A 27361-nucleotide genomic window follows, 5' to 3' on the forward strand; every position below is an offset into this window, starting at 1 on the left:
TGAGATCTAAGAGATATGACTGGATTGAAATTAAAAATATACAAAAAACCTGATAATTTTCTTTTCTTAAGTTCACAGTAACTGTAATGACATGGCTAATGTGTCACTGTTATATTAGAGCTTCTTTTACTGATAAATAAAAATGATTTACCTGGGATGTGCTGTATGTCCGTGAACAAACTATGCAGGTGAACATTAATAGAACCAACAGACTGCAGGGACGGATTCATGACTGTATATAGGGGGCAACGGACATTTGTCAAAATGCTTTGTTGCCACAGTAGATAGCGCCGATGAATGGCCATTTTGTCTGACCATGCACCGTGTATTCATGTTGCAGGCTGTGTGATTGACGCAGCATACTGTAAGCAGCAGAATTGTTGGTATTCATGTCGAGAACAAAAATAACGAGAGGAGTAAGGGAAGGATGTCCATTATCACCATATTTGTTCAACTTATTTATTGAAACAGAAACCATTGATAAGAACAACCAAAGGAATTAAAATTAATGGGGAACGAATACACTATCCGTTTTGCAGATGATTTAGTAGTACTTGCTGATTCATAAAGGAAATGGGGTTTATGCTGCTAAAATTTGCTGAAATCCTAAGAAAATTTTATCTAAAAAAAAAACAAGAAGAAAACAAAAACTATGGTAGTGGGGAAGACAAAAGAAAATGGTAAAGTTAATACTAAACTAGAAGATGATGATCTAGAGCAGGTTGAGAACTTCTGTTATTTGGGGAGCACAATCACTGATGACAATAAATGTACCACGCGTATAAAGAGAAAAGTAGCCTTGGCAAAACAAGGTTTCCCAAATAAAAGGAATTTACCAACAGACAATAATATAAGCCTAGAAAGTAGGAAAAAGTTTGCTAAAACTTTTGTCTGGAGTGTCTTAACATACGGATGTGAAGCGTAGACTGTGGGAAAGGCAGAGATAAAGAGACTGGAAGCAATGGAAATGTGGATATGGAGGAGAATGCCGAAAACAAGCTGGGTAGATAGAAAAAGTAATGAACAGGTCTAAAGAGAAGTGAATGAGAACAGAACACTGCTAAATTTTATAGGAAGAGAAAATAAAAAATGATAGGGCACATAATAAGACAACACCAGTCCCTAAAGAATGTATTTGAAGGGAAAAACCAAGCGGCAGGCCAAGAGCAGTGTATTTTAATAACATCAAAGAAAATATGGGTAGAAAATCATATGAAGAATTGATGAAAATGGAGAGAAGGACGTGGCTAAATTGACAAGGCATAGTCTTTAGTTTATGATGATGATTATGATGATTGATGATGATGATGATGATGATGATGATGATGTCGGGAACAAGCTGAGATGGTGTTTGTGTACGGCCAAGTAGATGAAAGAGGTTGAGAGGCAGCACAGCTATGCCTGAACAAGTACCCTCACACACAACAACCACATCACGCAACATTTCAAGCCTTTTTTTTTGCTAGTCTGTATGATCACGGTTCTTTCAGACAGACGAACGTGCAGGGGGTTGGCGCACAAACGCCCAAAAAGGGCTTAAAATGTTGTAACGTGGTTGGTGTCTGTGAAGGTGCTTGTTCTGGTCGAGCCGTGCTGCCTATCTACCGTTTTCGTCTGCTTCGCCGTATACAAACACCACGTTCCCGACATAAATACCGGACCATTCTGCTACCTACAGCACGCTGCGTCAATCACAAAGCCTGCAACACACAAGGAACGCATGGCATGTGGTCATAGGAACTGTCATTCTTCAGTGCGATATCCTGTGGTAAAGATGCATTTCCGGACACTTGTTCATTGGACCCTATATCTAGCCATGAATCCGTACCTGCAATTTGTCGGTTCTATTAATGTTCACCCTGTACGGTTAGTTAACGCGCAGGCAACACATTCCAAGTACAGTGAAATCTCTATATAACGTTTTTCAAGGAACCATAAATTCTGAACAGTATATAAAGGAAAACACTATACAGAGGAAGGCTTCCAAATAATAATTATAGGGCATTACTGAAGATCGGGATACCACTAATCAGCTTTGACAAATGATGCCATGCATTTTAAATTTTCACAACACTGTAATATGATATTCATTGCAAAGGATCAATGTATCAAATGATTAGCTTTTTGTAATTAAAACATGGGGCCCGGTAGGTGGATGGGTGAAAGTAAATGGATCAGTTTGTACTGTAAAAAGTTATAACAGATTCTTAAGAAATGACATCATTGTCCAGAGCTGACAGGTGGTATCCTAATTATAGAATATGAGCCAAATTTTGTTTGACATACTGAACATATTACATAGAAACACAGTAAATGGTACAGATTAAAAAGAATTAGTTACCAAAAATTACTTTAATAATTAAATTATGAAACGGAATTTAAATCTGCACAAAACTCCGGGAATCTATGCAATCTGAAAATCATATACCTATGATTTTTTAAAATTTTCAAGCAAGCATGTTCGATTTCTATTTCTCCTAGACTCTATGGCAATCATATCTTGCTCCAAATGAGCAAGTTGAACTACTGTTCTGTCCTCAAGTCTGTGGGCCATCATATATCTCATGAATGTTTCAAAGGCTTCAGCTGCCTTAGTATATAAGAGCACAGGGTCATCTTCCTTGTCACTGCCACTTTCACTACCACTACTATTATCCAAGCTTCTCTCTGCATTCAGCTCCTCAATAGTTTGTAATCCTGTGGTTATCATCCACAGCCACAAAGTCCTCAAAAGTGACAGAATCACTGCCTATTAATTCCTCAAACACTTGCAAATCACTTGCAACATCTTCCACAGGAGCTGCCATCTCATTCTCACAGAATCCCACTTTTGTGAAACAGTTTTTAATACACTCCTGGAAATGGAAAAAAGAATACATTGACACCGGTGTGTCAGACCCACCATACTTGCTCCAGACATTGTGAGAGGGCTGTACAAGCAATGATCACACGCACGGCACAGCGGACACACCAGGAACCGCGGTGTTGGCCTTCGAATGGCGCTAGCTGCGCAGCATTTGTGCACCGCCGCCGTCAGTGTCAGCCACTTTGCCGTGGCATACGGAGCTCCATCGCAGTCTTTAACACTGGTAGCATGCCGCGACAGCGTGGACGTGAACCGTATGTGCAGTTGACGGACTTTGAGCGAGAGCGTATAGTGGGCATGCAGGAGGCCGGGTGGACATACCGCCGAATTGCTCAACACGTGGGGTGTGAGGTCTCCACAGTACATAAATGTTGTCGCCAGTCGTCGGCAGAAGGTGCACGTGCCCGTCGACCTGGCACCGGACCGCAGCGACGCACGGATGCATGCCAAGACCGTAGGATCCTACGCAGTGCCGTAGGGGACCGCACCGCCACTTCCCAGCAAATTAGGGACACTGTTGCTCCTGGGGTATCGGCGAGGACCATTCGCAACCGTCTCCATGAAGCTGGGCTACGGTCCCGCACACCGTTAGGCCGTCTTCCGCTCACGCCCCAACATAGTGCAGCCCGCCTCCAGTGGTGTTGCAACAGGCGTGAATGGAGGGACGAATGGAGACGTGTCGTCTTCAGCGATGAGAGTCACTTCTGCCTTGGTGCCAATGATGGTCGTATGCGTGTTTGGCGCCGTGCAGGTGAGCGCCACAATCAGGACTGCATACGACCAAGGCACACAGGGCCAACACCCGGCATCATGGTGTGGGGAGTGATCTCCTACACTGGCCGTACACCTCTGGTGATCGTCGAGGGGACCCTGAATAGTGCACGGTACATCCAAACTGTCATCGAACCCATCGTTCTACCATTCCTAGACTTGCAAGGGAACTTGCTGTTCCAACAGGACAATGCACGTCCGCATGTATCCCGTGCCACCCAACGTGCTCTAGAAGGTGTAAGTCAACTACCCTGGCCAGCAAGATCTCCGGATCTGTCCCCCATTGAGCATGTTTGGGACTGGATGAAGTGTCGTCTCACGTGGTCTGCACGTCCAGCACGAACGCTGTTCCAACTGAGGCGCCAGGTGGAGATGGCGTGGCAAGCCGTTCCACAGGACTATATCCAGCATCTCTACGATCGTCTCCATGGGAGAATAGCAGCCTGCATTGCTGCGAAAGGTGGATATACACTGTATTAGTGCCGACATTGTGCATGCTCTGTTGCCTGTGTCTATGTGCCTGTGGTTCTGTCAGTGTGATCATGTGATGTATCTGACCCGAGGAATGTGTCAATAAAGTTTTCCCTTCCTGGGACAATGAATTCACGGTGTTCTTATTTCAATTTCCAGGAGTATAGTTTCAGCACTGACTTCCCTCCACGGGTACATAATTAAATTCATTGCCTGTAAAATATTCAGCTTCAGTTGTGAGCTCTGCTGGCTTCCTGGTTATTGTTATATCGAAGACACGCTCTCACTAGACACACGAACTGTTTGCTGCTTACCTCATACAACACGCTACGAAATACGAATACAAAGCATTGACTGGAATGGCGCCAAAAAGATCACAAGCAGAATGTGCGGCACATGTCACATGACTGGGTTCTGCCGCTGACGTATGAAAGACGCTGAGAGCGGGCTTTCCGAACCGGTGCAAAACGCGGACCCACAGAACGGAAACGATGCGTCTACATCCAGTCACTTAAACGTTATAAAGAGGTAAATAATTGACCAAGGTTCCAAAACTATGAGCGTTACGTGGAGGAAATTATAATATAGAGGATACGCAGTAAAGAGGAAAGTTTAACATTGTTTATATGGGCTTTTAGTCGGGACCGAAAAAACGGACATAACATAGAAGAAAACATTATATGTAGGGACGTTATAAAGAGGTTTTACTGTAAATAATTTTTATTTATCATTGAAAACGCTAACATAATAGTGACACATTAGCCACGTTATTACAGCTACTAACTTAAGAAACGGAAATGGTCAGGTCTTTCATTGGTAATAAACGTAACAGACATATATCTGCACTTGTTTACGTTTAAGGAAATTTGTGCTTTTGATTTGCAATTAAAAAAAAAAAAAATGTGTGTTCCCATTCATTCCGTTCCCGCCTGATGCAAGCATCTAATGAATTTATCGTCTTTCTCACATCTGCTGTTGGACCTTTTGAGTGATTTGTCAATATTCTACCAGTTATATTTCTTTTCTATTGGTATTTGTGTTGTGAATCTCTTAGATCTCAGGGCCATGTACGATTGCTATATCCAAACAATAGAAAGTCCTGACTGGAACATCAACAATATTATGAAAAGGATGGATTGCTACTTACCATAAAGATGATACGTTGAGCACAGACAGGCACAACAAGAAGGTTGTTATGCTCTTAGCTTTCGGCCAAAGCCTCCTTCAGAAATGAAAATAAAGGAAAAATAACACACGCACACACAAAGTAGGCACGCTTACACCACACATTACCGCTATCTCCAGCCGTGGCCTCGGCGAAAGGTTCATCTTTGGACCAATTCCCTGCTTGAACAGCACATGCCAGAACAGAAGTAGGCAAGACAGCAGACTACTAAACTTTCTGTGCCGTTAACACCGAAGCTGACTGAACGGGAACTGTTTTATTGGCATTATCTTTCTTACTCATACTTTAATAAAATCCTTATAGCGCTTCGCTTATGTCACTGGATACATCAGAAAGTATCTGAGATGTAACAGCTATTGAAATGCGAAGCAATCACTGCAATAACGTAAATGTCTCCAGTTGCTAACAGCAGCAAAGTGTAAATACTAGTCGTTCTTTACGTTGCGTTGGTCGTCGGTAATTAGTGTTGCGTTTCTCAATTGTAATGTGAAACGAGCGAAAAGCGACATGTGCAAAGTTCTGTAATAATACCAAGGAAAGCTGTAATTCTGTGTTAAGTGTAATACTTCCACGCAATTCACGTTCACGTACAAATCGAGATATCTAAAGTCTTCATTTTCGTACGATTTTTTGCTTACTTCGTCAAAAACAGTGCGCTCGTTATTCAAAATGAATCTCATTGAATATCAAAATTTTGCATCGCATCTCTAATTAAATAGCGTTCATAACAAAATATTTTTAGAAAGAATGACAGCTTTTCAAATCCAGAGATGATATGATCGAATGTCTATGTAGTTTTAAATTTTTCTAAGATGGAAATGATCGCATGGCATTTCGGGGGAATTTAGCCGTCATATTGCAATAGCCTTTCAGTAGTATTTTCCTCGAGAGTAAATGCTGGGGCGGCAGAATATGCCGTCGTCTTTCTTCTCTTAGCGCTCCCCTCGGCTGCAAGCTGGGCAGAATGTATCTTCGTTCTTGTGTATTGAACCGGGGAATGTCAGATCCCTTAATCGGGTAGGTAGGCTAGAAAATTTAAAAAGGGAAATGGATAGGTTAAAGTTAGATATATTTAAAAAGGGAAATGGATAGGTTAAAGTTAGATATAGTGGGAATTGGTGAAGTTCGGTGGCAGGAGGAACAAGACTTTTGGTCAGGTGAATACAGGGTTATAAATACAAAATCAAATGGGGTTAATGTAGGAGTAGGATTAATAATGAATAACAAAATAGGAGTGCGGGTAAGCTACTACAAACAGCATAGTGAACGCATTATTGTGGCCAAGACAGACACAAAGCCCATGCCTACTACAGTAGTACAAGTTTATATGCCAACTAGCTCTGCAGATGATGAAGAAATTGATGAAATATATGATGAGATAAAAGAAATTATTCAGGTAGTGAAGGGAGACGAAAATTTAATAGTCATGGGTGACTGGAATTCGTCAGTAGGAAAAGGGAGAGAAGGAAACATAATGGGTGAATATGGATTGGGGCTAAGAAATGAAAGAGGAAGCCGTTTGGTAGAATTTTGCACAGAGCATAACTTAATGATAGCTAACACTTGGTTCAAGAATGATAAAAGAAGGTTGTATACATGGAAGATTCCTGGAGATACTAAAAGGTATCAGATAGATTACATACTGGTAAGACAGAGATTTAGGAATCAGGTTTTAAATTGTAAGACATTTCCAGGGGCAGATGTGGACTCTGACCACAATCTACAGGTTATGACCTGTAGATTAAAACTGAAGAAACTGCAAAAAGGTGGGAATTTAAGGACACGGGATCTGGATAAGCTGAAAGAACCAGAGGTTGTACAGAGTTTCAAGGAGAGCATAAGGGAACAATTGACAGGAATGGGGGAAAGAAACACAGTAGAAGAAGAATGGGTAGCTCTGAGGGATGAAGTAGTGAAGGCAGCAGAGCATAAAGTAGGTAAAAAGACGAGGGCTGCTAGAAATCATTGGGTAACAGAAGAAATATTGAATTTAATTGATGCAAGGAGAAAATATAAAATGCAGTTAATGAAGCAGGCAAAAAGGAATACAAAGGTCTCAAAAATGAGATCGACAGGAAGTGCATAATGGCTAAGCGGAGATGGCTAGAGGATAAATGTAAGGATGTAGAAGCTTATCTCACTAGGGGTAAGATAGATACTGCCTACAGGAAAATTAAAGAGACCTTTGGAGAGAAGAGAACCACGTGTATGAATATCAAGAGCTCAGATGGCAACCCAGTTCTAAGCAAAGAAGGGAAAGCAGAAAGGTGGAAGGGGTATATAGAGGGTTTATACAAGGGCGATGTACTTGAGGACAATATTATGGAAATGGAAGAGGATGTAGATGAAGACGAAATGGGAGATAAGATACTGCGTGAAGAGTTTGACAGAACAGTGAAAAACCTGAGTCGAAACAAGGCCCCGGTAGTAGACAACATTCCATTAGAACTACTGACGGCCTTGGGAGAGCCAGTCCTGACAAACTCTACCATCTGGTGAGCAAGATGTATGTGACAGGTGAAATACCCTCAGACTTCAAGAAGAATATAATAATTCCAATCCCAAAGAAAGCAGGTTCTGACAGATGTGAAAATTACCGAACTACCAGTTTAATAAGTCACAGCCGCAAAATACTAACGCGAATTCTTTACAGACGAATGGAAAAACTGGTAGATGCGTACCTCGGGGAGGATCAGTTTGGATTCCGTAGAAATGTTGGAACACGTGAGGCAATACTGACCTTACGACTTATCTTAGAAGAAAGATTAAGAAAAGGCAAACCTACATTTCTAGCATTTGTAGACTTAGAGAAAGCTTTTGACAATGTTGACTGGAATACCCTCTTTCAAATTCTGAAGGTGGCATGGGTAAAATACAGTCAGCGAAAGGCTATTTACAATTTGTACAGGAACCAGATGGCAGTTATAAGAGTCGAGGGGCATGAAAGGGAAGCAGTGGTTGGGAAAGGAGTGAGACAGGGCTGTAGCCTCTCCCTGATGTTATTCAATCTGTATATTGAGCAAGCAGTAAAGGAAACAAAAGAAAAATTCGGTGTAGGTATTAAAATTCATGGAGAAGAAGTAAAAACTTTGAGGTTCGCCGATGACGTAATTCTGTCAGAGACAGCAAAGGACCTGGAAGAGCAGTTGAACGGAATGGACAGTGTCTTGAAAGGAGGATATAAGATGAACATCAACAAAAGCAAAACGAGGATAATGCAATGTAGTCAAATTAAATCGGGTGATGCTGAGAGAATAAGATTAGGAAATGAGACACTTAAAGTAGTAAAGGAGTTTGGTATTTAGGAAGTAAAATAACTGATGATGGCCGAAGTAGAGAGGATATAAAATGTAGACTGGCAATGGCAAGGAAAGCGTTTCTGAAGAAGAGAAATTTGTTAACTTCGAGTATAGATGTATGCGTGTGGAAGTCGTTTCTGAAAGTATTTGTATGGGGTGTAGCCATGTATGGAAGTGAAACATGGACGATAACTAGTTTGGACAAGAAGAGAATAGTAGCTTTCGAAATGTGGTGCTAAAGAAGAATGCTGAAGATAAGGTGGATAGATCACGTACCTAATGAGGAGGTATTGAATAGGATTGGGGAGAAGAGAAGTTTGTGGCACAACTTGACTAGAAGAAGGGATCGGTTGGTAGGACATGTTTTGAGGCATCAAGGGATCACAAATTTAGCATTGGAGGGCAGCGTGGAGGGTAAAAATCGTAGAGGGAGACCAAGCGATGAAATACACTAAGCAGATTCAGAAGGATGTAGGTTGCAGTAGGTACTGGGAGATGAAGAAGCTTGCACAGGACAGAGTAGCATGGAGAGATGCATCAAACCAGTCTCAGGACTGAAGACCACAACAACAACAACAACAACAACAACAACAACAAGAGAGGACAATCGGCTAGAGTGTTTTATACAAGACTGAAAGAAAATCTTAAAGCAAATAGCTGCCAGATCTGCTTTAACTGTACACCTACGGGACAACCAACATTCTATTACAGGCCTACAGAATGATTTAAAAGTACTACATAAAGATGTCAAAGCTAACGTTTTAATTGCACTGGAATAAATATACACTGGTGCCCAAAATTAAAGCAACAAACCGCTATTTCCCCGACCTGTGTCTAATTCACTATATAATCATACAAGCGGTCACCCAAATGTTCGTACGATCTTGTTCTGCACGGACGATGGCGTTCCAGACAACGGACAATCGTGCCCACAAAGACGTCAGGGCACCTACGAAAAGAGGTAGTGTTTGCCGGCTAGTCGCACGTCCACAGTCGCTGTGCGCAGTCACAGACGGTGCAGTATGGCACAGAGAAGATGCCTACCAGACACTCAACGGTAGAGGGCCACAGGAAGAATGGAAGCAGAACATCGGAAAACTGATGTGGCCCGATGGCTTAGTGTGAGCTGTTCTTTTGTTTCTCGAATTTGATAAAAGTGTATCCTGAAGACCAGGGCAGGGCTGACCACGTTTAACTCCAGAAGAGTGGACCGTCATTTGGTTGTAAGGGCACGACAGTACCACCTTAGTGCCGCACTAGACGAGTTGCATCGAGGCAGAGTGTCCTTTATTGTCGGAGACACTGCTGTGTGTCTACCTCTGACGTGTCTTCACAGAAAGGAACGTCTAGAGCGGAGTCATCAACGTGCCACCTAGATAGTCGGACAGTGGGCCAATATTGCTTTCACAGATAATTTCCGATTTAGGCTGGAGAGTGATTCTCGGTGGATTCGCATCTGGAGGGAACGTGGAACACGATTTTGGGACCCCAAACATTGTGAAATGATCTGCGCAGGGATTATGTTTACCACTCGAACCCCTATTCGTGAAATTGTAGGGTGAATCGACAAGGTTTAAGTGCTGTCAGGTATCGAGATCTTGGGATCTCATCTGTGGTTGTTGCGAGGTGCTGTGATAGCAGACTTCGTAGTGATGGACGATAATACTCGACCTTATAGGGCAAGTGTATTTGATGTTTTCCTGGAAACGGAAGATACTGCACGCATGGCGTGGCCTGCTCGCTGTCACGATACGAATCCCTTAGAGAATATCTGGGATGCAATAGGGAGATGACTTCCATAACGTCAGCTTCCACCAACCACTCTCCAAAACTGCGAGCAGCTCTGCTGGAAGAATGGGCATTATTGCCTCAAAATGAGACTGATGACAGCATCCACAGCATGGCGCGTCGTTGTCAGGCCTGTATTGCTGCCAGAGGGGTTACATCCCATACTAAGCCCATTAATCGGTTGTCGTAATCTACGAGGGGCGTTTGAAAAGTCCGTGCAAAGTCCGAGAGATGGCACCACCGGCGTGTATCGAGGTCATGTTTGGTTACTAACATCTTTCGAAAGAATGCACACCAAGTTTCAGCCATATTCGTCTATTTCTTTGTCTTTGGCATTTGTGTGAATCAAGGAAGTCGAGTGACTGTCAAAAAATGGACGAAACACAATATCGTGTGGTGATTAAACATTACTTTATGAAAGGGAAAACGCCTCAAGGGAGTAAAGAGAAGCTAGATAAACATTACGATGACTCTGCAGCTTCGGTTTGAACACTTTATAAGTGGTTTCAAAATTTTCGGATTGGCCATATGGGCACACGTGATGCTGAACGTTCTGGACGCCCTGTGGAGGTTACGACACCAGAAATCATTGATAAAATCCATGATATGGTGAAAGATGACAGAACAGTTAAGGTGCGTGAGATTGCTAGTGCTGTGGGCATCTCGAATGAACGGGTACATAATATATCGCGTCAACATTTGGACATGAGAAAGCTATCCGCAAGATGGGTTCCGCGTATGCTCATGCTTGACCAAACACGGAATCGTGTGAAGTGTTGCAAGGATTGTTTGCAGCTGTTCAGGAAGAATCCGCAGGACGTTAAGCGTCGTTTCGTCACTGTGGATGAAACATGGGTACAATACTATACCCCTGAGACCAAACAACAATCTAAACAATGGGTTACTAAGGGAGAATCTGCACCAAAAAAGGCGAAGACCATTCCTTCGTCCGGAAAGGTTAGGGCGACTGTCTTTTGGGATTCGCAAGGAATAATCCTCATCGACTATCTGGAAAAGGGTAGAACTATTACAGGTGCATATTATTCATCGTTATTGGACCGTTTGTAAACGGAGCTGCAGAAAAAACGCCGGCGATTGGACCGCAAAAAGGTCCTTTTCCACCACGACAATGCACCAGCACACACCTCAGCAGTTGTGATCGCAAAATTAATGAAAAATGTATTCCAACTCGTTTCACATCACCCCTATTCTCCAGACTTGGCTCCCTCGGACGACTGTTTGTTCTGCAGTTTGAAGAATTGGCTGGTGGGACAGAGATTTTATTCAAACGAGGAGGTGATTGCAGCAACTAATAGCTATTTTGCAGACTTGGACAATTCCTATTATTCGGAAGGGATCAACAAATTAGAACAGCGTTGGACGAAGTGTATATGTGTAAAAGGAGATTATGGCGAAAAATAAACAAGGTGTATCCCAAACACGTAAGTAGTTTTTATTTTTGCATGGATTTTTCAAACGCTCCTCGTATGTGAAAATCCGCTAATTTGGACAAAGCGAAGAACATTTTTGTCTACCGTTATGCATGTTGCAGTAGTTTAAGTTCTGAATTCTTTGCATTGTTTCTACTTTACTGTCACCTGTTTACCCTGTTTTGTGGCAAAATAAACGCAATCTTGCAAAATTTCCATTTGCTGCTTTGATTTTCGACACCAGTATACATAAAAAGGTCCATTGCACCCTCTCCAGATGATATGTTAAACAGTCTTGAAGACGCTGACCGCCCAGGTGTTTCTTCAAGTGCAGGAACAGATGGCAGTAACTGGGCGCAAGATCGGGGCTGTACGGAGGATGATCTAGAGTTTCCCATGGAAAAGATGTGATGAGATTTTTTCGTCTGATTCGCCGCATGCGGACGGATATTGTCTTGCAGCAAAACGAAGCCCTTACTCAACTTCCATTGACTGTTGCTTTGGTTCTGGTGTGATGTAGGCCACTCATGTTTCATCGCCGTAACAAGAAATCATTACTGTCGTTGTGGTACCGCTCAAGGGAAGTCAATGCACTGTCCAAACGTTTGGTTTTGTGCACATCCGTCAACATTTTCGGTACCCAACGTGCCAACAATTTTCGGTAATTCAAATGCTCGGTCACAGTGCCATACAAAACACTACGAGAAACATTTCGAAAGTCATCCCGCAAGGAGGAAACCGAAAAGTGTCTGCTTTCTCTCGCCTTAGTGTCCTTTTCCTGCACCAAACTTTCATTAACGACCGAAGGACGCCCACTCCGTTGACCATCATACACATTTGTGCGACCATCTTTAAATGCTCTCACCTACTTTCTTACCATTCCATCACTCATAGTGTTTTCTCCGTAAACTGTGCAGATCTCACGATGAAAATCGATCGCTTTTAGGCCTTTAGCAATAAGAAATCTTGTAACGGCCCGTACTTCACAGTCGACAGGACTCACAATTATCGGAGGCATCTTAAACACCCACTACACAATGTAAACAAGGAAGAATCAGACTGTAGTAGCTTTGGTCAGTTAATGTCATACCTGCATTACCTCTAAGTTAGGTGTGTTGCATATCTATCAGGTGTTTCGTAATCACAATCTCCTACTTCACGTATGCGATCTGTGTATTACTAGATTCCCCCAACAACCAGAAGTGGTGAACCATTTAGAAACTGAGTGAGGATATATAAAAGGGCCAGGTAATCTACACAACAGTTTTGTTCTCCATATTTATCTTCCTGTGTGTTATTTAAAAGTAAACAGTATTTATGGCAAAATTGAAATTGTCAATCTTTAATTCATGTTTTATCCGAAAATTGTTGATTTATAATGTGAAACAGAGGGTTGTTGTAGTAAAAATAAAGAAATCAAGGGATTTATCATATAGTGCTAGAAAACGCAATTTCCTCAGCAAAAAGGTAAAATAAGAAAAACACAAAGCAAAAATATATCAAACATCACTTCAATACTTCCTCAAAGTTATATAAAACGTGTTTCTGGTGCAGAAATTACCCATCAACTAATTTTTATTACGTATAAACTGCAATTTATAGTATATAAGGATATAAAATACACCCTAGACTAACACTGAATGATGTGCAGTTCTAATTCTGTGCAAAAGCAAACAAATAACCAAAGAGAGGTCGTCGACTCACAGTTTCTGTTGCACATTTATGTAAGTTGATTTCCATATCAATACTACTGGTAGTCCTACCACTTACTATGTCGTTTATTTTGTGTACCAAAACTACCAAACTATAGTTTTGGCAGAGTGAAAGTCTAGATACAAGCAAATGGTAGTGAATACCAGCAAACTGTCACCGAATGCACATTCACTTGTGTTCACTTTCATTTGCTCTGGTGTAATTCAGGCTTTGCAGACTTTGCAAGCAAGAAGTCATTCGGCCCATTTGTGCATTCAGCACTACCGCAATGTAACCACTTCTCGTAGCATTGGGTACCTTCGATAGATACATTATGGTAAGGCACACATTTGCGTTAAACTGGCTGCATACAGGAGATCTAGAATCAGAAAAAAAAGACAGTTACCACTGAGACGAAAATCCGGAAACCTACAAGATTAGTGCTTCCCACTCTTTCAGAGACCATTACCTCTGCAGATAATTAGATGGTTATTAGTATATGCTGCCACCTCAGGTATGGGTTCAAGTGGAATTTTATGTAGGCATGTGTGCGTCAACAGCATAGGATGGCAGAGTTTAGGGCCACATTAAATCGCTTACATAAAATTCCACCTGAACCATCTGAACAATATCGTCACAACCATAGTCTCAGACAGTGGATATTTCCCTCACATGATTGATAAACCATCCCAAAAAATCCAAGAAAACATCTGACAACAAAGCCTCACATCAGACACATATCCAATTAACACAAAAGATACCAGAAAACTGCAGAAAATATGCCTCACTTCCTTTTTTTAGGAAGCAAATGATACAAAATAAGCAATCTGTTTAAAAACAGAAACCTAAATATAAGCTTCTACAGATATCACTAACTTCAGCAGCTAACCATTCATAACTTAAGGAATTACAATCTCCCATAGGAAAGATTTGGTACATTTATAAACTCAGCTCGGAGAAGCTTCAAGATTAGCTTCACAGAAAATTTAGATATCATATGTTTGAACAAACCATCAAAATCTGCATTTGCAGTGCTTACAACTCTCAAGAGACATGAAGTAAAAACCATTGAAGACTACGTCCAAATATTTTATTATTCTGAAAAAGGTAGCCTTATGAATCTACTCAAAGAGATAGAAATATAAGTATATAAAAGTGAATCCCCACATCATCTCTTCAATAAAGAGACAGAAATAGCCAATGCAGGCTTTCAATAAAATTTCAACCACTTACTTTCCAAATTAAAACATAAACACCACTCCTTTTGACAACAACATGCAGTTAGTATTCCAATACAAACAGTATAATGAAATATAGCAGCCTTTTCAGTAACACATTAATACAATTGTTAAATTAATTTAAGCCTTCAACTAGCGATTACATGTTAATATAATTTCTGCTGTCGCAATATTTATTTCTCACCACTTATTTTGTTCCCTGTGTACATCACAATATTTACATATTATTATTTAAGTAACACTTCCTGAAAAAATGGTTGCTACATCTATTGAGTTTTTTTGTAACTAATGCTCATTGAATATTAAACACATGTAATGTAACATTTATTCTTTGTAAATTTTGTTAAATCAATGTATATATTGTAAAATGTGTGTGAGAAAATTTCTTTGGCACAGTTGTATTTGTGATACCGCCATCTTTGTGTACATTTACCATGAGTCAAAAACTTATTTTTTGGTGTGTGTCTAATTTTTGGTGCCACCACCATCCCAAGAATCTTTCACCAAAAAGGGGAATAAAGAGCCAAAAACTTACGTAAACTTCGACAGAGTAAATAAAATTGTCAATCATGGCTGGTTGCTGTCTTCTTGAAAAGAAACGATGTATACTAACCAACATCTTATTTACAACATCGCTATTAGGTCTATACCAAATCTAAAATGAAGTGTTCCAGAAAGTGTCTGACTGTACCTGTTGCAGGAGTAAGCCATCGAACTTAATAGAAAAACTATGCATGCTACGTCGCAAGACAAAATAGAGTGTTGGTAGGATCTACGAGGGTCAGTCAAAAAGTAATGCCTCCTATTTTTTTTTCTACGTTTAATTGTCAGGAAATTTAAATGCAATTACGTAGGTTGAAAACCACAACATTGAGGATCATTTTGTCATTTTTCAATGTAATCTCCGCCCATCTCTACAGTTTTGGTCCATCTTTGAACAAGGGCATGTATCCCAGCATGGTAAAAATCACAGCTCTGCTTCCTAAGCCATTGACGCACGGATGTTTTGACGGCCTCCTCATCTTCAAAATGAATCCCACGATGAGCTTCTTTTAGTGGCCCGAACAGATGGAAGTCTGATGGTGCCAGGTCAGGGCTGTATGGGGGATGAGGCAAAACTTCCCATCCAATTTTGACAATCTCGTCAGAGGTGTGACGACTGGTGTGTGGTCTTGCATTGTCATGCAAAAGAAGAACATCTGCCATTGATTTTGTTGGGCGAACTCGCTGAAGACGTGCTTTAAGTTTTTTGAGGGTTGTGACGTATTGAACAGAATTTATTGTGCATCCCTGCTCCAAAAAATCAACCAGAATCACACCCTCTGTATCCCAGAACTTTCCCTGCCGATCGCACAGTTTTGAATTTTTTCTTCCTCGGCGAGCTTGTGTGACGCCACTCCATTGACTGCCTCTTTGATTCGGGTTCAAAAAAATGCACCCATGTTTCGTCCCCGGTCACAATTTTTTTCAGGAACTCATCTCCCTCCAAACGGAAGCGCTGCAAGTGTTGGGAGGCTATTGTTTTCCTTGCCTCTTTATTCTGATCGGTTAACATTCTTGGAACCCACCGTGCACAAACTTTTGAGTACCCCAATTCTTTAATAATCGTGATCACACTGCCTTTACTAAGAGAAATAATGCGACACACTTCATCTGCAGTCACCCGACGGTCACCACGAATGATGTCATCAACTTGCTGAATGTTGTGTGGAGTCACTGCACTCACCGGCCTGCCACTCCGCTTTTCGTCAGTCAACGGTGTTTGCCCTTCAGCTTCCTTACAACGACGAACCCATCGTCTAACAGTGCTGACATCCACTGTCAACACCATACACCTTCTTCAGTCTTTCATGAATGCGTATGGGCGTTTCACCTTCTGCATTCAAGAATTCAATCACACAACGCTGTCATAAACGAACATCGACGTCGGCCATCTTACAAACTTCTGCTGTGCTGCCACCTGTTGACACAGAAAGTTACTATTGCAGTGGATTGCAGAAGGTTTGAGGAATGGCGCCAAATTCAAATTTTTCACTTAACTTAATTTTTTTAAGTAGAAAAAAATGGGAGGCATTACTTTTTGACCGACCCTCGTACGTTGTTCATGTGCCAGATACACCTGTTGAAAGTTACCTTGCGGACTCAGGTTCGTTCTGGAACATTGGATTTCAGGTTTAGTATAACAGCAGTGTTGCATATCGTAGAATGCATGTTGATAAATTATTTTGTTTTTATCTACAGATCTGAGAACAGTTTAGGTGAAGTGAAATCGGTTCATTTAATTTAAAAAAATTGAAGTATTCTAGACGGACAACGAAATCTGTTTTATAGATAGCTGTAAGACAAGTGCTCGTGTATGTCGCTGCCTCGATAATTGCCTCCCTGCCCCCCCCCCCCCTTTACACACACACACACACACACACAAACACACATACACACACACACACACACACACACACACACACACACACACACACACACACACCTCGAGTTAATGATTCGAAATGTATGACTCTGCTTTAGGGTGGAATGTCCGCAAGCGGTGACCGCAGCTAGATGATGCGGACTTCTACAAGTGGGGTACAAAGACTCACTACTCTCGACCTCGTGATAAATTCTGAGAATTCTCTTCAGATCGGCTAGCTTGATTTACGATTTTCTAATGAGGTCAGAATACACCGATGAGCCGAAACATTATGACCGCTGATCACTGCGAGATAGAACACCACCTAGTGGCGTAGTGGCTGCATTAGGTGGCAAGGAAAGTTACAGGAGCAGCAGGGGAGAATGAGAAATCATTCTAGCGGCCATAGGGGCCACAAAGAGGGAAATCCGTTAACATAAACTTCTTAACAAAGGGCGGATTGTCATAGTACAGCGCCTGGGAACGATGGTCTGGAAAACGGCGAAGGCAGTCAACCGTTCGCGTGTTACAATTGCGATCATATGTGGAAAGTATTTGAAGGACCGTGAAACCACACTTAGGCCAATGCTGAGCAGTTGTTTTGTCTCGGGGGCCACTATGTGGAATCGGAGGTTAGTGGACGGCCGCACGGTTTAAAACGATTGCATTTATTAGTGAACTTCGCATTTGAGAAAAGGTATTAACTGTACCATAGAAACAATGAATATAAATAAAATAATGATGGTTTTATTTAATTGATTTATACACGGTCTTTTGCCTTCAGTAACAATTTTTCTTTTTGTTAAATTATAGGATGCATTTCGGATCTTGTGGACCCATCTTCAGATGCAAATCGTTTAATGTACAATTTAGATTCGCTCTTGATTGAGGTGAAATGAATTTTCCTGTTAAGAGAAAGTTAGATGTTAGATTTCGAATTTCGTGAATCACTTGCTGAAATGTGTCAGAAACAGTGAAATAAACAGTGAATAATTTATCCAACAAACAAGGAAGACTATTTTTTAACATTTTGACATGACGGCAGTATAAATAATCCAAAGTATGCTGACCTCAAAAGGTTAAAAATGTTCCTCCTTGTTTGTTCGGTAAGTTTTTCACAGTTTTTCCCACTGTTCCTCACATATTTCCGCACTCGATTCATGAAATACAACACTTAAAATTTAACTTTTTCATACCAGGAAAATTCATTTCAACACAGTTAAGAGCAAATATAAATTATGTATCAGAAGATTTGCACCTGAAGATAATAGGAAGGTAGCTCAGGAGTTGAGGGATGAAAGGGAAGCAGTGGTTGAGAAGAGACAGCCTATCCCTGATGTTATACAATCTGCACATCGAACAAGAAGTACAGGAAACCAAAGGAAAATTTGGAATAGCAAATCAAGTTTAGAGAAAAGGAATAAAAACTTGTGGTTTGCCCATGACATTGTAACCTAGTCAGAAACAGCAAAGGACTTGCAAGAGCAGTTGAACGGAATGGACATTGTTTTGACGGGAAGACGTAAGAGGGACACCAACAAAAGCAAAACAAACATTATGAAACACAACCGAATTAAATCAGGTGATGCTGTTGTTGTGGTCTTCAGTCCTGAGACTGGTTTGATGCAGCTCTCCATGCTACTCTATCCTGTGCATGCTTCTTCATCTCCCAGTACTTACGGCAACCTACATCCTTCTGAATCTGCTTAGTGTATTCATCTCTTGGTCTCCCTCTACGATTTTTACCCTCCACACTGCCCTCCAATGCTAAATTTGTGACCCCTTGATGCCTCAGAACATGTCCTACCAACCGGTCCCTTCTTCTCGCCAAGTTGTGCCACACACTCCTCTTCTCCCCAATTCTATTCAATACCTCAGGTGACGCTAAGAAAATTATATTAGGAAATGAGACACTTAAGGCAGTAGATGAGTTTTGCTCTTTGGACAGCAAAATAAATGATGATGGGCGAAGTAGAGAGGGTATAAAACGTAGACTGGCAATAGCAAGGAAAGCGTTTGTGAAGAAGAGAAATTTGTTAACATCGGGTATGTGGTGCTAAAGAAGAATGTTTAAGATTAGATGGGTAGATCAAGTAAGTAATGTGGAGGTACTGAATAGAATTAGAGACACAAGAAATTTCTGACATAACTTGTCCAAAAGAAAGGATCTGTAGGTAGGATGCATTTTGAGACATCACCAATTTAGTATTGGAGGGGAGCGTGGGGGTAAAAATTGTAGAGGGAGACCAAGAGATGATTACAGTAATGAGATTCAGAAGAATTTAGGCAGTGGCCGTCAAACTTTTTTGCTTAGGAGTCAATATTGACATTGTAGGGCTACACCTCAGACCGCGTGGGAAAGTAGGGGGGAGGCTGGCAGAAAGTCACCACTCAAAGAGAGATTCAGCTTTCACCAGCCATGGGAATTACGAGGGCTGTTCAACAAAGAATTATCATATTTTTTTTTTTTTGACAACATACCTATACTCAATTTTGATGGTCATTCTCAAGGTAGTCTCTCATAATGCGATGCACTTGTCACAGCGTTTCTGCCAGTCTTCAGATACATGCTGGAAACCATTTTTTGAGAGGTCCTTCAAAATCGCCTCCGCATCCATCACCACTGCTTCTGGTGATTGATAATGCATCCCACGAAGGCGTTCATTCATGCTAGGGAATAGAAAAAAGTCACATGGGGCTAAATCCGGACTATAGGGAGGATGAGGGATGCACTTCACTTCAATTTTTGCGAGATATTCAGCAACAACATTGGCAATATGCGGCCGCGCAATATCGTGGTGCAGCATCCAGCCTGCTTCACGGAAATGTGGTCTTTCGTGCCTGATGTGAACTTGCAATGTTTTCAGGACATCCCTGTAGTATTGTCCAGTTACTGATGTGTGTGCAGGTACAACATACCGATAAGCTATTCCATGAATATCAAGGAATGAGATGAACGTAACTTTCCCAGCGGAAGCAACCACTTTTGCTTTCTTGGGGATTGGTCATGAAGGAGATTTCTGCATTGAGTTTTGCTCTTTGCTCTCAGGATCAAAATGATGTAGCCAAGTTTCATCAGCAGTGATTACATTTGAAAGAAACTCCGGATCTTCCTCTAACATCAACTTTAATAGCATGCACACCTGCACACGAATATCCTTTCGTTCGGGGATAAACAGTCTTGGAACGCATTGAGCACGAACACGTGTCACGTGTAATTTTTCTGTCTCCAACGTATGGGTGGCACCGAATGAAATGTTGATTATTTCAGAAATTTATCTTAAGGTAGTTCGTCGATCCTCTCTCACAATGAGAAGTGTGACGTTTCCTTCTGTAAGAGCAGTAACTGGAGCACCGGGTCCACCTTTCTTTGAAATTGATGTCTCCCCTCTTTAAACATTTTAAACCACCTTTGAGCTGTGCTGTAGGGAAGAACAGACTCTCCATAGGCCTCCTGTAACACTGTATTGACCTCAGCTGTAGATTTGTTGAGACGTAAGCAGGATTTAAAAGCCGCACATTGTTCCTCGCGTGTTACCTCCTTTGCAGCGGTAGGCGATAATGAACACTTCTGACCTTGCCTGCCTCTCATAGGCGGGAACGAGAATTCCCAATAATCAAACTACTACGGCGTGTTTGTTGAACATTAAGCTAACAGAATATCATAAGATTAAGTTTTAGCGCGAGAAATTATGACTATAAAAGATTATGATCATTCTTCATTGAAGAGCCCTCGTAATGGACGCTTACTACTTTACACACATTGAATCTCCATATTATAAGGTAGCACACCAAATATTTTAAAAGAAACAGATAGCAATTCATTGCAACTACACGAATTTATTGAAGGCTTACGTTGCGAGCAGTGTTTCGTATCTATGAGGGTACTGTCGCTATGCCATCGCAACAGAATCCCTTGTTTTTCTGATTTTCGGGCACATTTTCTATGCATCTTCACACCCTAGTATCTGAGAGAAGACCAGGCGGCTGCAATGGAACGTTTCCATCGGACTTTTGTATTAGGACAAATATAAAAGAACAGAAGGTGTTAAATAATGTAAATTAATTCAAAATTGTCAGAAAGGGATAAAATGCGGATGATAGCTTTGAATGTAAAAGAGTTTATAAAATCAGCTTTATGCGCTATGTTTCGCGTGTTTTTGGTACTACCTAACTCTTGTTGGGGTGAAAACTTTAGCCACATTTCCCGTCTTGTAGTGTGGCCAATTTTCCTGATCGGACGCCATGTCTTTTCCTGATCAGACGCCATGTCTGCATTAGTAATCCACAGGAGGAATTATCAAACTGAAATAAATAACAATGAACTACGTTTGTTGGCCAATACACACTGACATGGTAAAAAAAAATTTAATACTTTCTAAACAAGTGAGGATCTTAGTAACTGCATTACATCCTGAATGATTTAACAGTTTCGCCTTCGTCCACTAATTTTAATTCCTTCTGTGTCTAATAGCTTGCAAACTTGGTACTTGATTGTGACAACATCGCAATTAACCTTGTTGGTTAACAGAGCAGAATATTAGCTGTGAAGGCAAGCTTTGTATATTAAGTAAAAACAAATTCTACCTTAGTTCTCATGACAACTTGACTGCCCACAGATTTAATACGGCACGTTAGCTTGCTCAATTTCCAGCTATATTGAAAACGTTCTATAGTTCAATTGTTTCATCTTGGTGGTTCGCGCATGTCAGCTCAGACGCGGAAGATTGCTGCGTTGCCAGTTGTACGCGCCAACAGAAGCAGCGCCATATTATAGTTCGCAAACTTAAGTTTAGGAGGGGAGGGCGCAGTTAATTATGTAAAGCAACCACAGCGGCATTAACCCTTTCGCTGCTACAGAGACGTGCTCCCCGTATTCTGCGCTGTGCGCGATTTTGTCATCACTGCACTGCTCGCCTGTGCAGACACACGGTGTTTCGACTGCTTTGACACACTATCATTCGATTTCACGAAAACTATTTGGCCCAACAATGATTTTTTTTTTGCACATCTTGACTGATACCTTCCCCCCATAAATGAATTAATTTGGTTTCGATATTCAACGCAGTTATTGTGCAGCGTTAGATGTAGTAAACCACTGCTCGAAATTTTGAAGAGTCTGCAGAAGTGAACGTCCATGTTGTGGTTTTCAGTCCGGAGACTGGTTTGATGTAGCTCTTTAGGCTACCCTATCCTGTGCAAGCTTCATCTCTCAGTACTTACTGCAACCTACATCCCTCTGAACCTGCTTAGCATATTCGTCTCTTGGTATCCCTCTACGATTTTTACCCTCCACACTGCCCTCCAATGCTACATTTGTGATCCTTTGATGCCTCACAACATGCCCTACTAACCGGTCCTAAGTCGATAGTGTATACATCCATATGGTCCATTTTAGTCGCCACTAGAAATTTCAGTAAATTACATTCAAACTAATAATCCATGAAGTAAGACACTTCAACGTTGTTTTTAACTAGAGAAAATATTAAGTACTGGACACAGTTTGATCTCAGAACCATTCACTTAACAGCCAAACACTAACCATTACACTAACGCAGCTTGTCGTTCAATAGTTCTCCTGGAGGGCCAAAATATTACGCAAAATACCAACAAACACTTGGTATGAATTCCGTTTCGTCCATATACAGTAGGAACTAAACAATTACAACTGTTCTTTATTGTGAAAAAGCTGTTGGTGAGAATGATACAAACACCTTTCCTTGCTATCGCCTGAATTATGAGGCTCATTGCCTATTTGGTTTAATTAATAGAATACGAAGCAATTGGTATAAAGAATGCTTTTTACAAACTGTCTATAAAAGAAGGTATGCTATCAAGACATTGCTTTTGTTCAATTGCTTTATCTATGACTGAACGTTTCTAAAACTGAAGACAGTCGTCCGTGCTCTGAACTGTAGTCGAGCTCTGGCAACGTCGTTCTCTAATGATTGGCTGACTGTGTTGCGACGTCAGATGTGCAGAACGAACCTGAACTCGTCCGCCGTCGTAAATGACGCGCACTTTATTATGCCATTATTCCAGTAATACGAGTGAAAGAAGTGTACACACGGATGCCAGTATTTCGTTTTATTTCACCAATAAATAAGTTAAAACCAATTCTAGGGACTACATACATTAAGCAAAGTTTCGAATTACAGTAAGATATCTGGCAGTGATCACTGCTGCGGCAATGAGATGAACCGCTCCGTGTGGAATGAGTCCGTGGACTGAGCTGTGGGCAACGGCTGCTCCTGTGAAGCCGTCGGAGTCGGGAGTCTGGCGAATGAGGCGTCCCTGGAGGATGAAGACGGCGAAGGGGCGGCTGTGGGCGGCGGCGCCTCCCTGAAGAAGCGGCCCACGAGCGGCGCCTGCGACAGCAGCCAGAGGGCTGCCCCCACCTGGAAGGCGGCCAGCGCCGTGGTGGCGCCAACTCCCAGCCGCAGCGCCTGCCGAACGTGGCCCGCAGGGGGCGCAGGTGTCGGGCTGGCGGTGATGGTCTGGGTCCGTGCCGCAGAAGATGACGGCTCCGCCGCAGCTGTCTCCGCATCTGAACAAAGAGACACACCGAGTCACGCCAAGGCCGGCAAGCAGCGTCCTCGCAATATTTCACTGCCCACACGGCTACATTTTGAACAACTTTGGAAGCAAACATTGTTTTGTGTACCGGTGGATATGGTCCTGAAATGAGAATATTAGATGAACAACAAAAGAAAAACGAGGATAGTGGAATCTAGTCGAATTAAGTCGAGTGATGCTGAGGGAATTGGATTAAGAAATGAGACACCTGAAGTCGTGCAGGAGTTTTGCTATTTGTGGAGCAAAACAACTGATCGTCGAAGTAACGAAGATATAAAATGTAGAATAGCAATTGCAGGAAAACTTTTCTGAAGAGAAATTTGTTAACATCGAGTGTAGATTTAAGTTTCAGGAAGCCGTTTCTGGAAGTATTTGTATGGAGCGTACATACGTATGGGAGCGAAACATGGACGATAAATAGCACGGCAGAAAGAACAGAAGGTTTCTAAATGTCGTGCTATAGAAGATTAGATGGGTAGATCACGTAACTAATGAGGATGTATTGAATAGGATTTGGGAGAAAAGAAATTTCTGGCACAACTTGACAAGAAGAGATTGCTTGGTAGGGCATATTCTGAGGCATCTAGGGATTACTAATTTAGTAATCGAGGGCAGCGTGGAGGGTAAAAATTGCAGAGGGAGACCAAGAGATGAATACACCAGATTCCGAAGGATGTAAGTTGCAGTAGGTATTGGGAGCTGAAGAGCTTTGCAGAGGCTGGAGTAGCATGGACAGCTGCATCAAATGAGCCTCTGGACTGAAGAGAACACTGGGGCGGAGTGAAAAAGAGAAAACAGTGAAGGGGCAAAGGTATTGTGCATGAAGTGAAGAGTATATAGAACTAAGTAGTTACCTCTCATTTCTACCCAATGAGAAACAAGGAAGGTATCCTGAGTAGGAAGGCGTCGAGGTACATATGAAATTGATTATACCCCTGATGTATGCAGCTACTACATGCCTGCAGATCATACAGAAACTGCAACGCATCATTGGAAACGCTCCACCCGCTGCTTGGCAGAGCACAACCACCTTTGACGAGCTAAGTCCTTGCAGATCAGCAACATTGACCGGATATACCAGCTGCCATTAAAGCCGACCACCTCGTAGGCTAACACACAAACCGCTAACACTACCCGACGATGTGAATGCGACGTATTACCTACCTGACACCAAACGATGCACCCTACCATTGTAGGAATACTGATGCTGACCGAGAAGCCAGCACCTGTACCTAGCTGCTGTTGCCGCCGCTGAGTAACCATTCCACATCATAGATACCGGATTGGACGATACCTACTACTAAGGCCTTCAGTGTGGAACCGCGCTCCCGCTACAGTCCCAGGTTCGAATCTTGCTTCGAGCATATTAGTGTGTGCTGTCCGTAAGTTAGGTTGAAGTAGTTGTAAGTTATAGGGGGGGGGGGGGGGGCTGAAGAACTCAGTCCCTTCGTGCTCAGAGCCATTTGAACCCACTAATAAAGACTACCTTTGCATGACTTGTCGCAGGCAGCAACGAACCCACCCTCGCCCTTAACAACCCGCCGCAACTGTCTTACATGTTTCCCGTCCCTTCTCGCTCTGCACCCCCTGGCTCTTGCCTTGGCACTTACTGTTCTTTAAACCGTTACCCTTCAATTTTTGACCCAATTTATCTCCAGATAAGAACGTGTCAGTTGTCAACCATAACCAGACACATGCAAACGGAACAGTACTCATCTTGCGATACGTCACCTAGTGAAAACTAATACACAAGACATGCCATTAGAGTCGTGGCATTGGCCATCACGCCGGTATGGGCGTTGAGTGGCTGTACGTTATAAATAAAAATATTTTATATGTCCGAATTAGATGCTACGCGCAATATAGGTATTTTTAAATTGACGATCCTTCGGAGAAAGGAAAACGCAGCTGGAACTTCAAACTTTTGAAGTAATACACAACATCTTGTATGTAACTTTCTTGTAGGATAAGGGCGTTTCCCATGAATTTGTGGAAAATGAGTAGATAAATAGGAAGTCTTAAGTCGCTCTTGTTTCATTGAATTACCCGTTACCGCTAACAACTCGGTATGTTACTCACCAGAGGCTGTTTCACCTTCTACGCCGTTCAGTTTGTTCTCCAGCTTGTCCATCCAGCTGTCCACGATCTTGATCAAACTGTTGTATTTGTTGATTATCGTTTTAGCAACCCTGTCGAGTCTCTTCCTGCCGATTTCGCTTATAGCTTCGGTTTTATCTAGCGCGGGGTGCACCATCTTCGCTACGTGTTGTGTGATAGCATCGTACAGCTGAAAAGGAGAGAGATTTGTTATGTGGATTTCTCGTAACCATTTCGGAGTTAACATCTATTAGCAATTACCTTTTCCGGCGACTCCTTCACTGCGGGAAATTCTCTCTCTATTACCACCACACCTTCGGTAACTGCTTTGTCTGCGTACTGAATAATTGGCCGCAAGCTGCTCAGTTTGTGTTCTGCAAGTTCGAGAACCGAAGCAACAACTTTCTCGGCCAAGTTAAGTGACCAGGTAATAATGCTGGCCTTCTGCTTTACAGAGCAATACGCATCTCTACTCTTCTGGATAGCGATTACCACCGCAGGCCAGTGTTTCAGCAGCTCAGCCATCTTGAGTGTCTGCTCTGGCGCCTCCACAGCTGCAGAAAGCTTGGACGGTGCAATAGCAGGTGCTGCTGTAACAGAGCTCTCAGGTTGGACTGGTTTGCCTTCTTCAGACTTCATACCGGTTGACTCGCACATATTGGGATGCTAAAACTAATTAAAACACAATTACCACTCAAACATTATTAAATTTAGTTACTTATAATCAACAACATTAAACACTGCAATGAGAACTGCGAGCTTTCACATACCACGCTGTTAAGGAACCGGTGATCACTGCAAGACTACGTTCAGATTTGACTCGGGCGGGAATTTATAGCACTGGGGCGCTCGTCTTTGTGCGTTCCACGGTAGAGGGCGTGACTGTCTGACGTGTCTCACTGTTACTAACATTACCGTTAGCTCTTTCATGCACACATTTATTTTCAAAACAAGTAGCAATATTTATTCAGCATCTAGATGCCTATATGCGGATTCATCTAAATACAATACTTCAGTAGTATAATCCGCCCAACAAATTGTGCTGTGTGTAGCGATGTAGTGCCAATCGCCCAACAGAAGTTTGTCTTTCGCCACTGCGCTCGCGACTAAATACTGTTCTAATACACACGACAGGATGCAAGACGGATAAAATTTTAAAGACTGCAGATGTTTGTGGAACACATCATGCGAGAAGCATAGCAATATATATATGCAACAAATGAAGCACTATTTTTCATTTTGACCATATAATGGTTTCGCGTGGCACATAGAGGGGACAAAAGTCCTCAGCCTTGTATTTAAGTTTATAGGTTTTATTTCCGATATGTAATGGAAATGAAATTTCAAAACCGAATCACCGATACATTAGATCTTAGATTTCATTTCCGATACATATCGGAAATAAGACCGAAATACAGACAGTTGATGGACTCGTATTCATGAAACATACTAGCTTCATTGTTAGAAATGTTACGCAAGTCCAAGGTACATCCACACCTTCTACTACGAAGAGCAAAGTGTAGAACTATTTTTACAGTTCTAA

At 41.9% G+C, this 27361-nt stretch overlaps 1 protein-coding gene across 1 annotated transcript; it reads right to left on the reverse strand.

The window, feature by feature from the left end:
• Positions 1-23321: 23321 nt before the first annotated feature.
• On the reverse strand, positions 23322-26625 carry LOC126273237 (uncharacterized). The gene is made up of 4 exons (XM_049976781.1): positions 26589-26625; positions 26080-26490; positions 25801-26008; positions 23322-23692 (listed from the first exon to the last, which is right to left on the reverse strand). The coding sequence occupies exons 2-4, from the start codon at positions 26473-26475 to the stop codon at positions 23322-23324; spliced, it is 975 nt and encodes a 324-aa protein (XP_049832738.1). The 5' UTR covers positions 26476-26490; positions 26589-26625.
• Positions 26626-27361: the final 736 nt, after the last annotated feature.

This window comes from Schistocerca gregaria, chromosome 5 (genome assembly GCF_023897955.1).
Source record: "Schistocerca gregaria isolate iqSchGreg1 chromosome 5, iqSchGreg1.2, whole genome shotgun sequence".
NCBI lineage: Eukaryota > Metazoa > Arthropoda > Insecta > Orthoptera > Acrididae > Schistocerca > Schistocerca gregaria.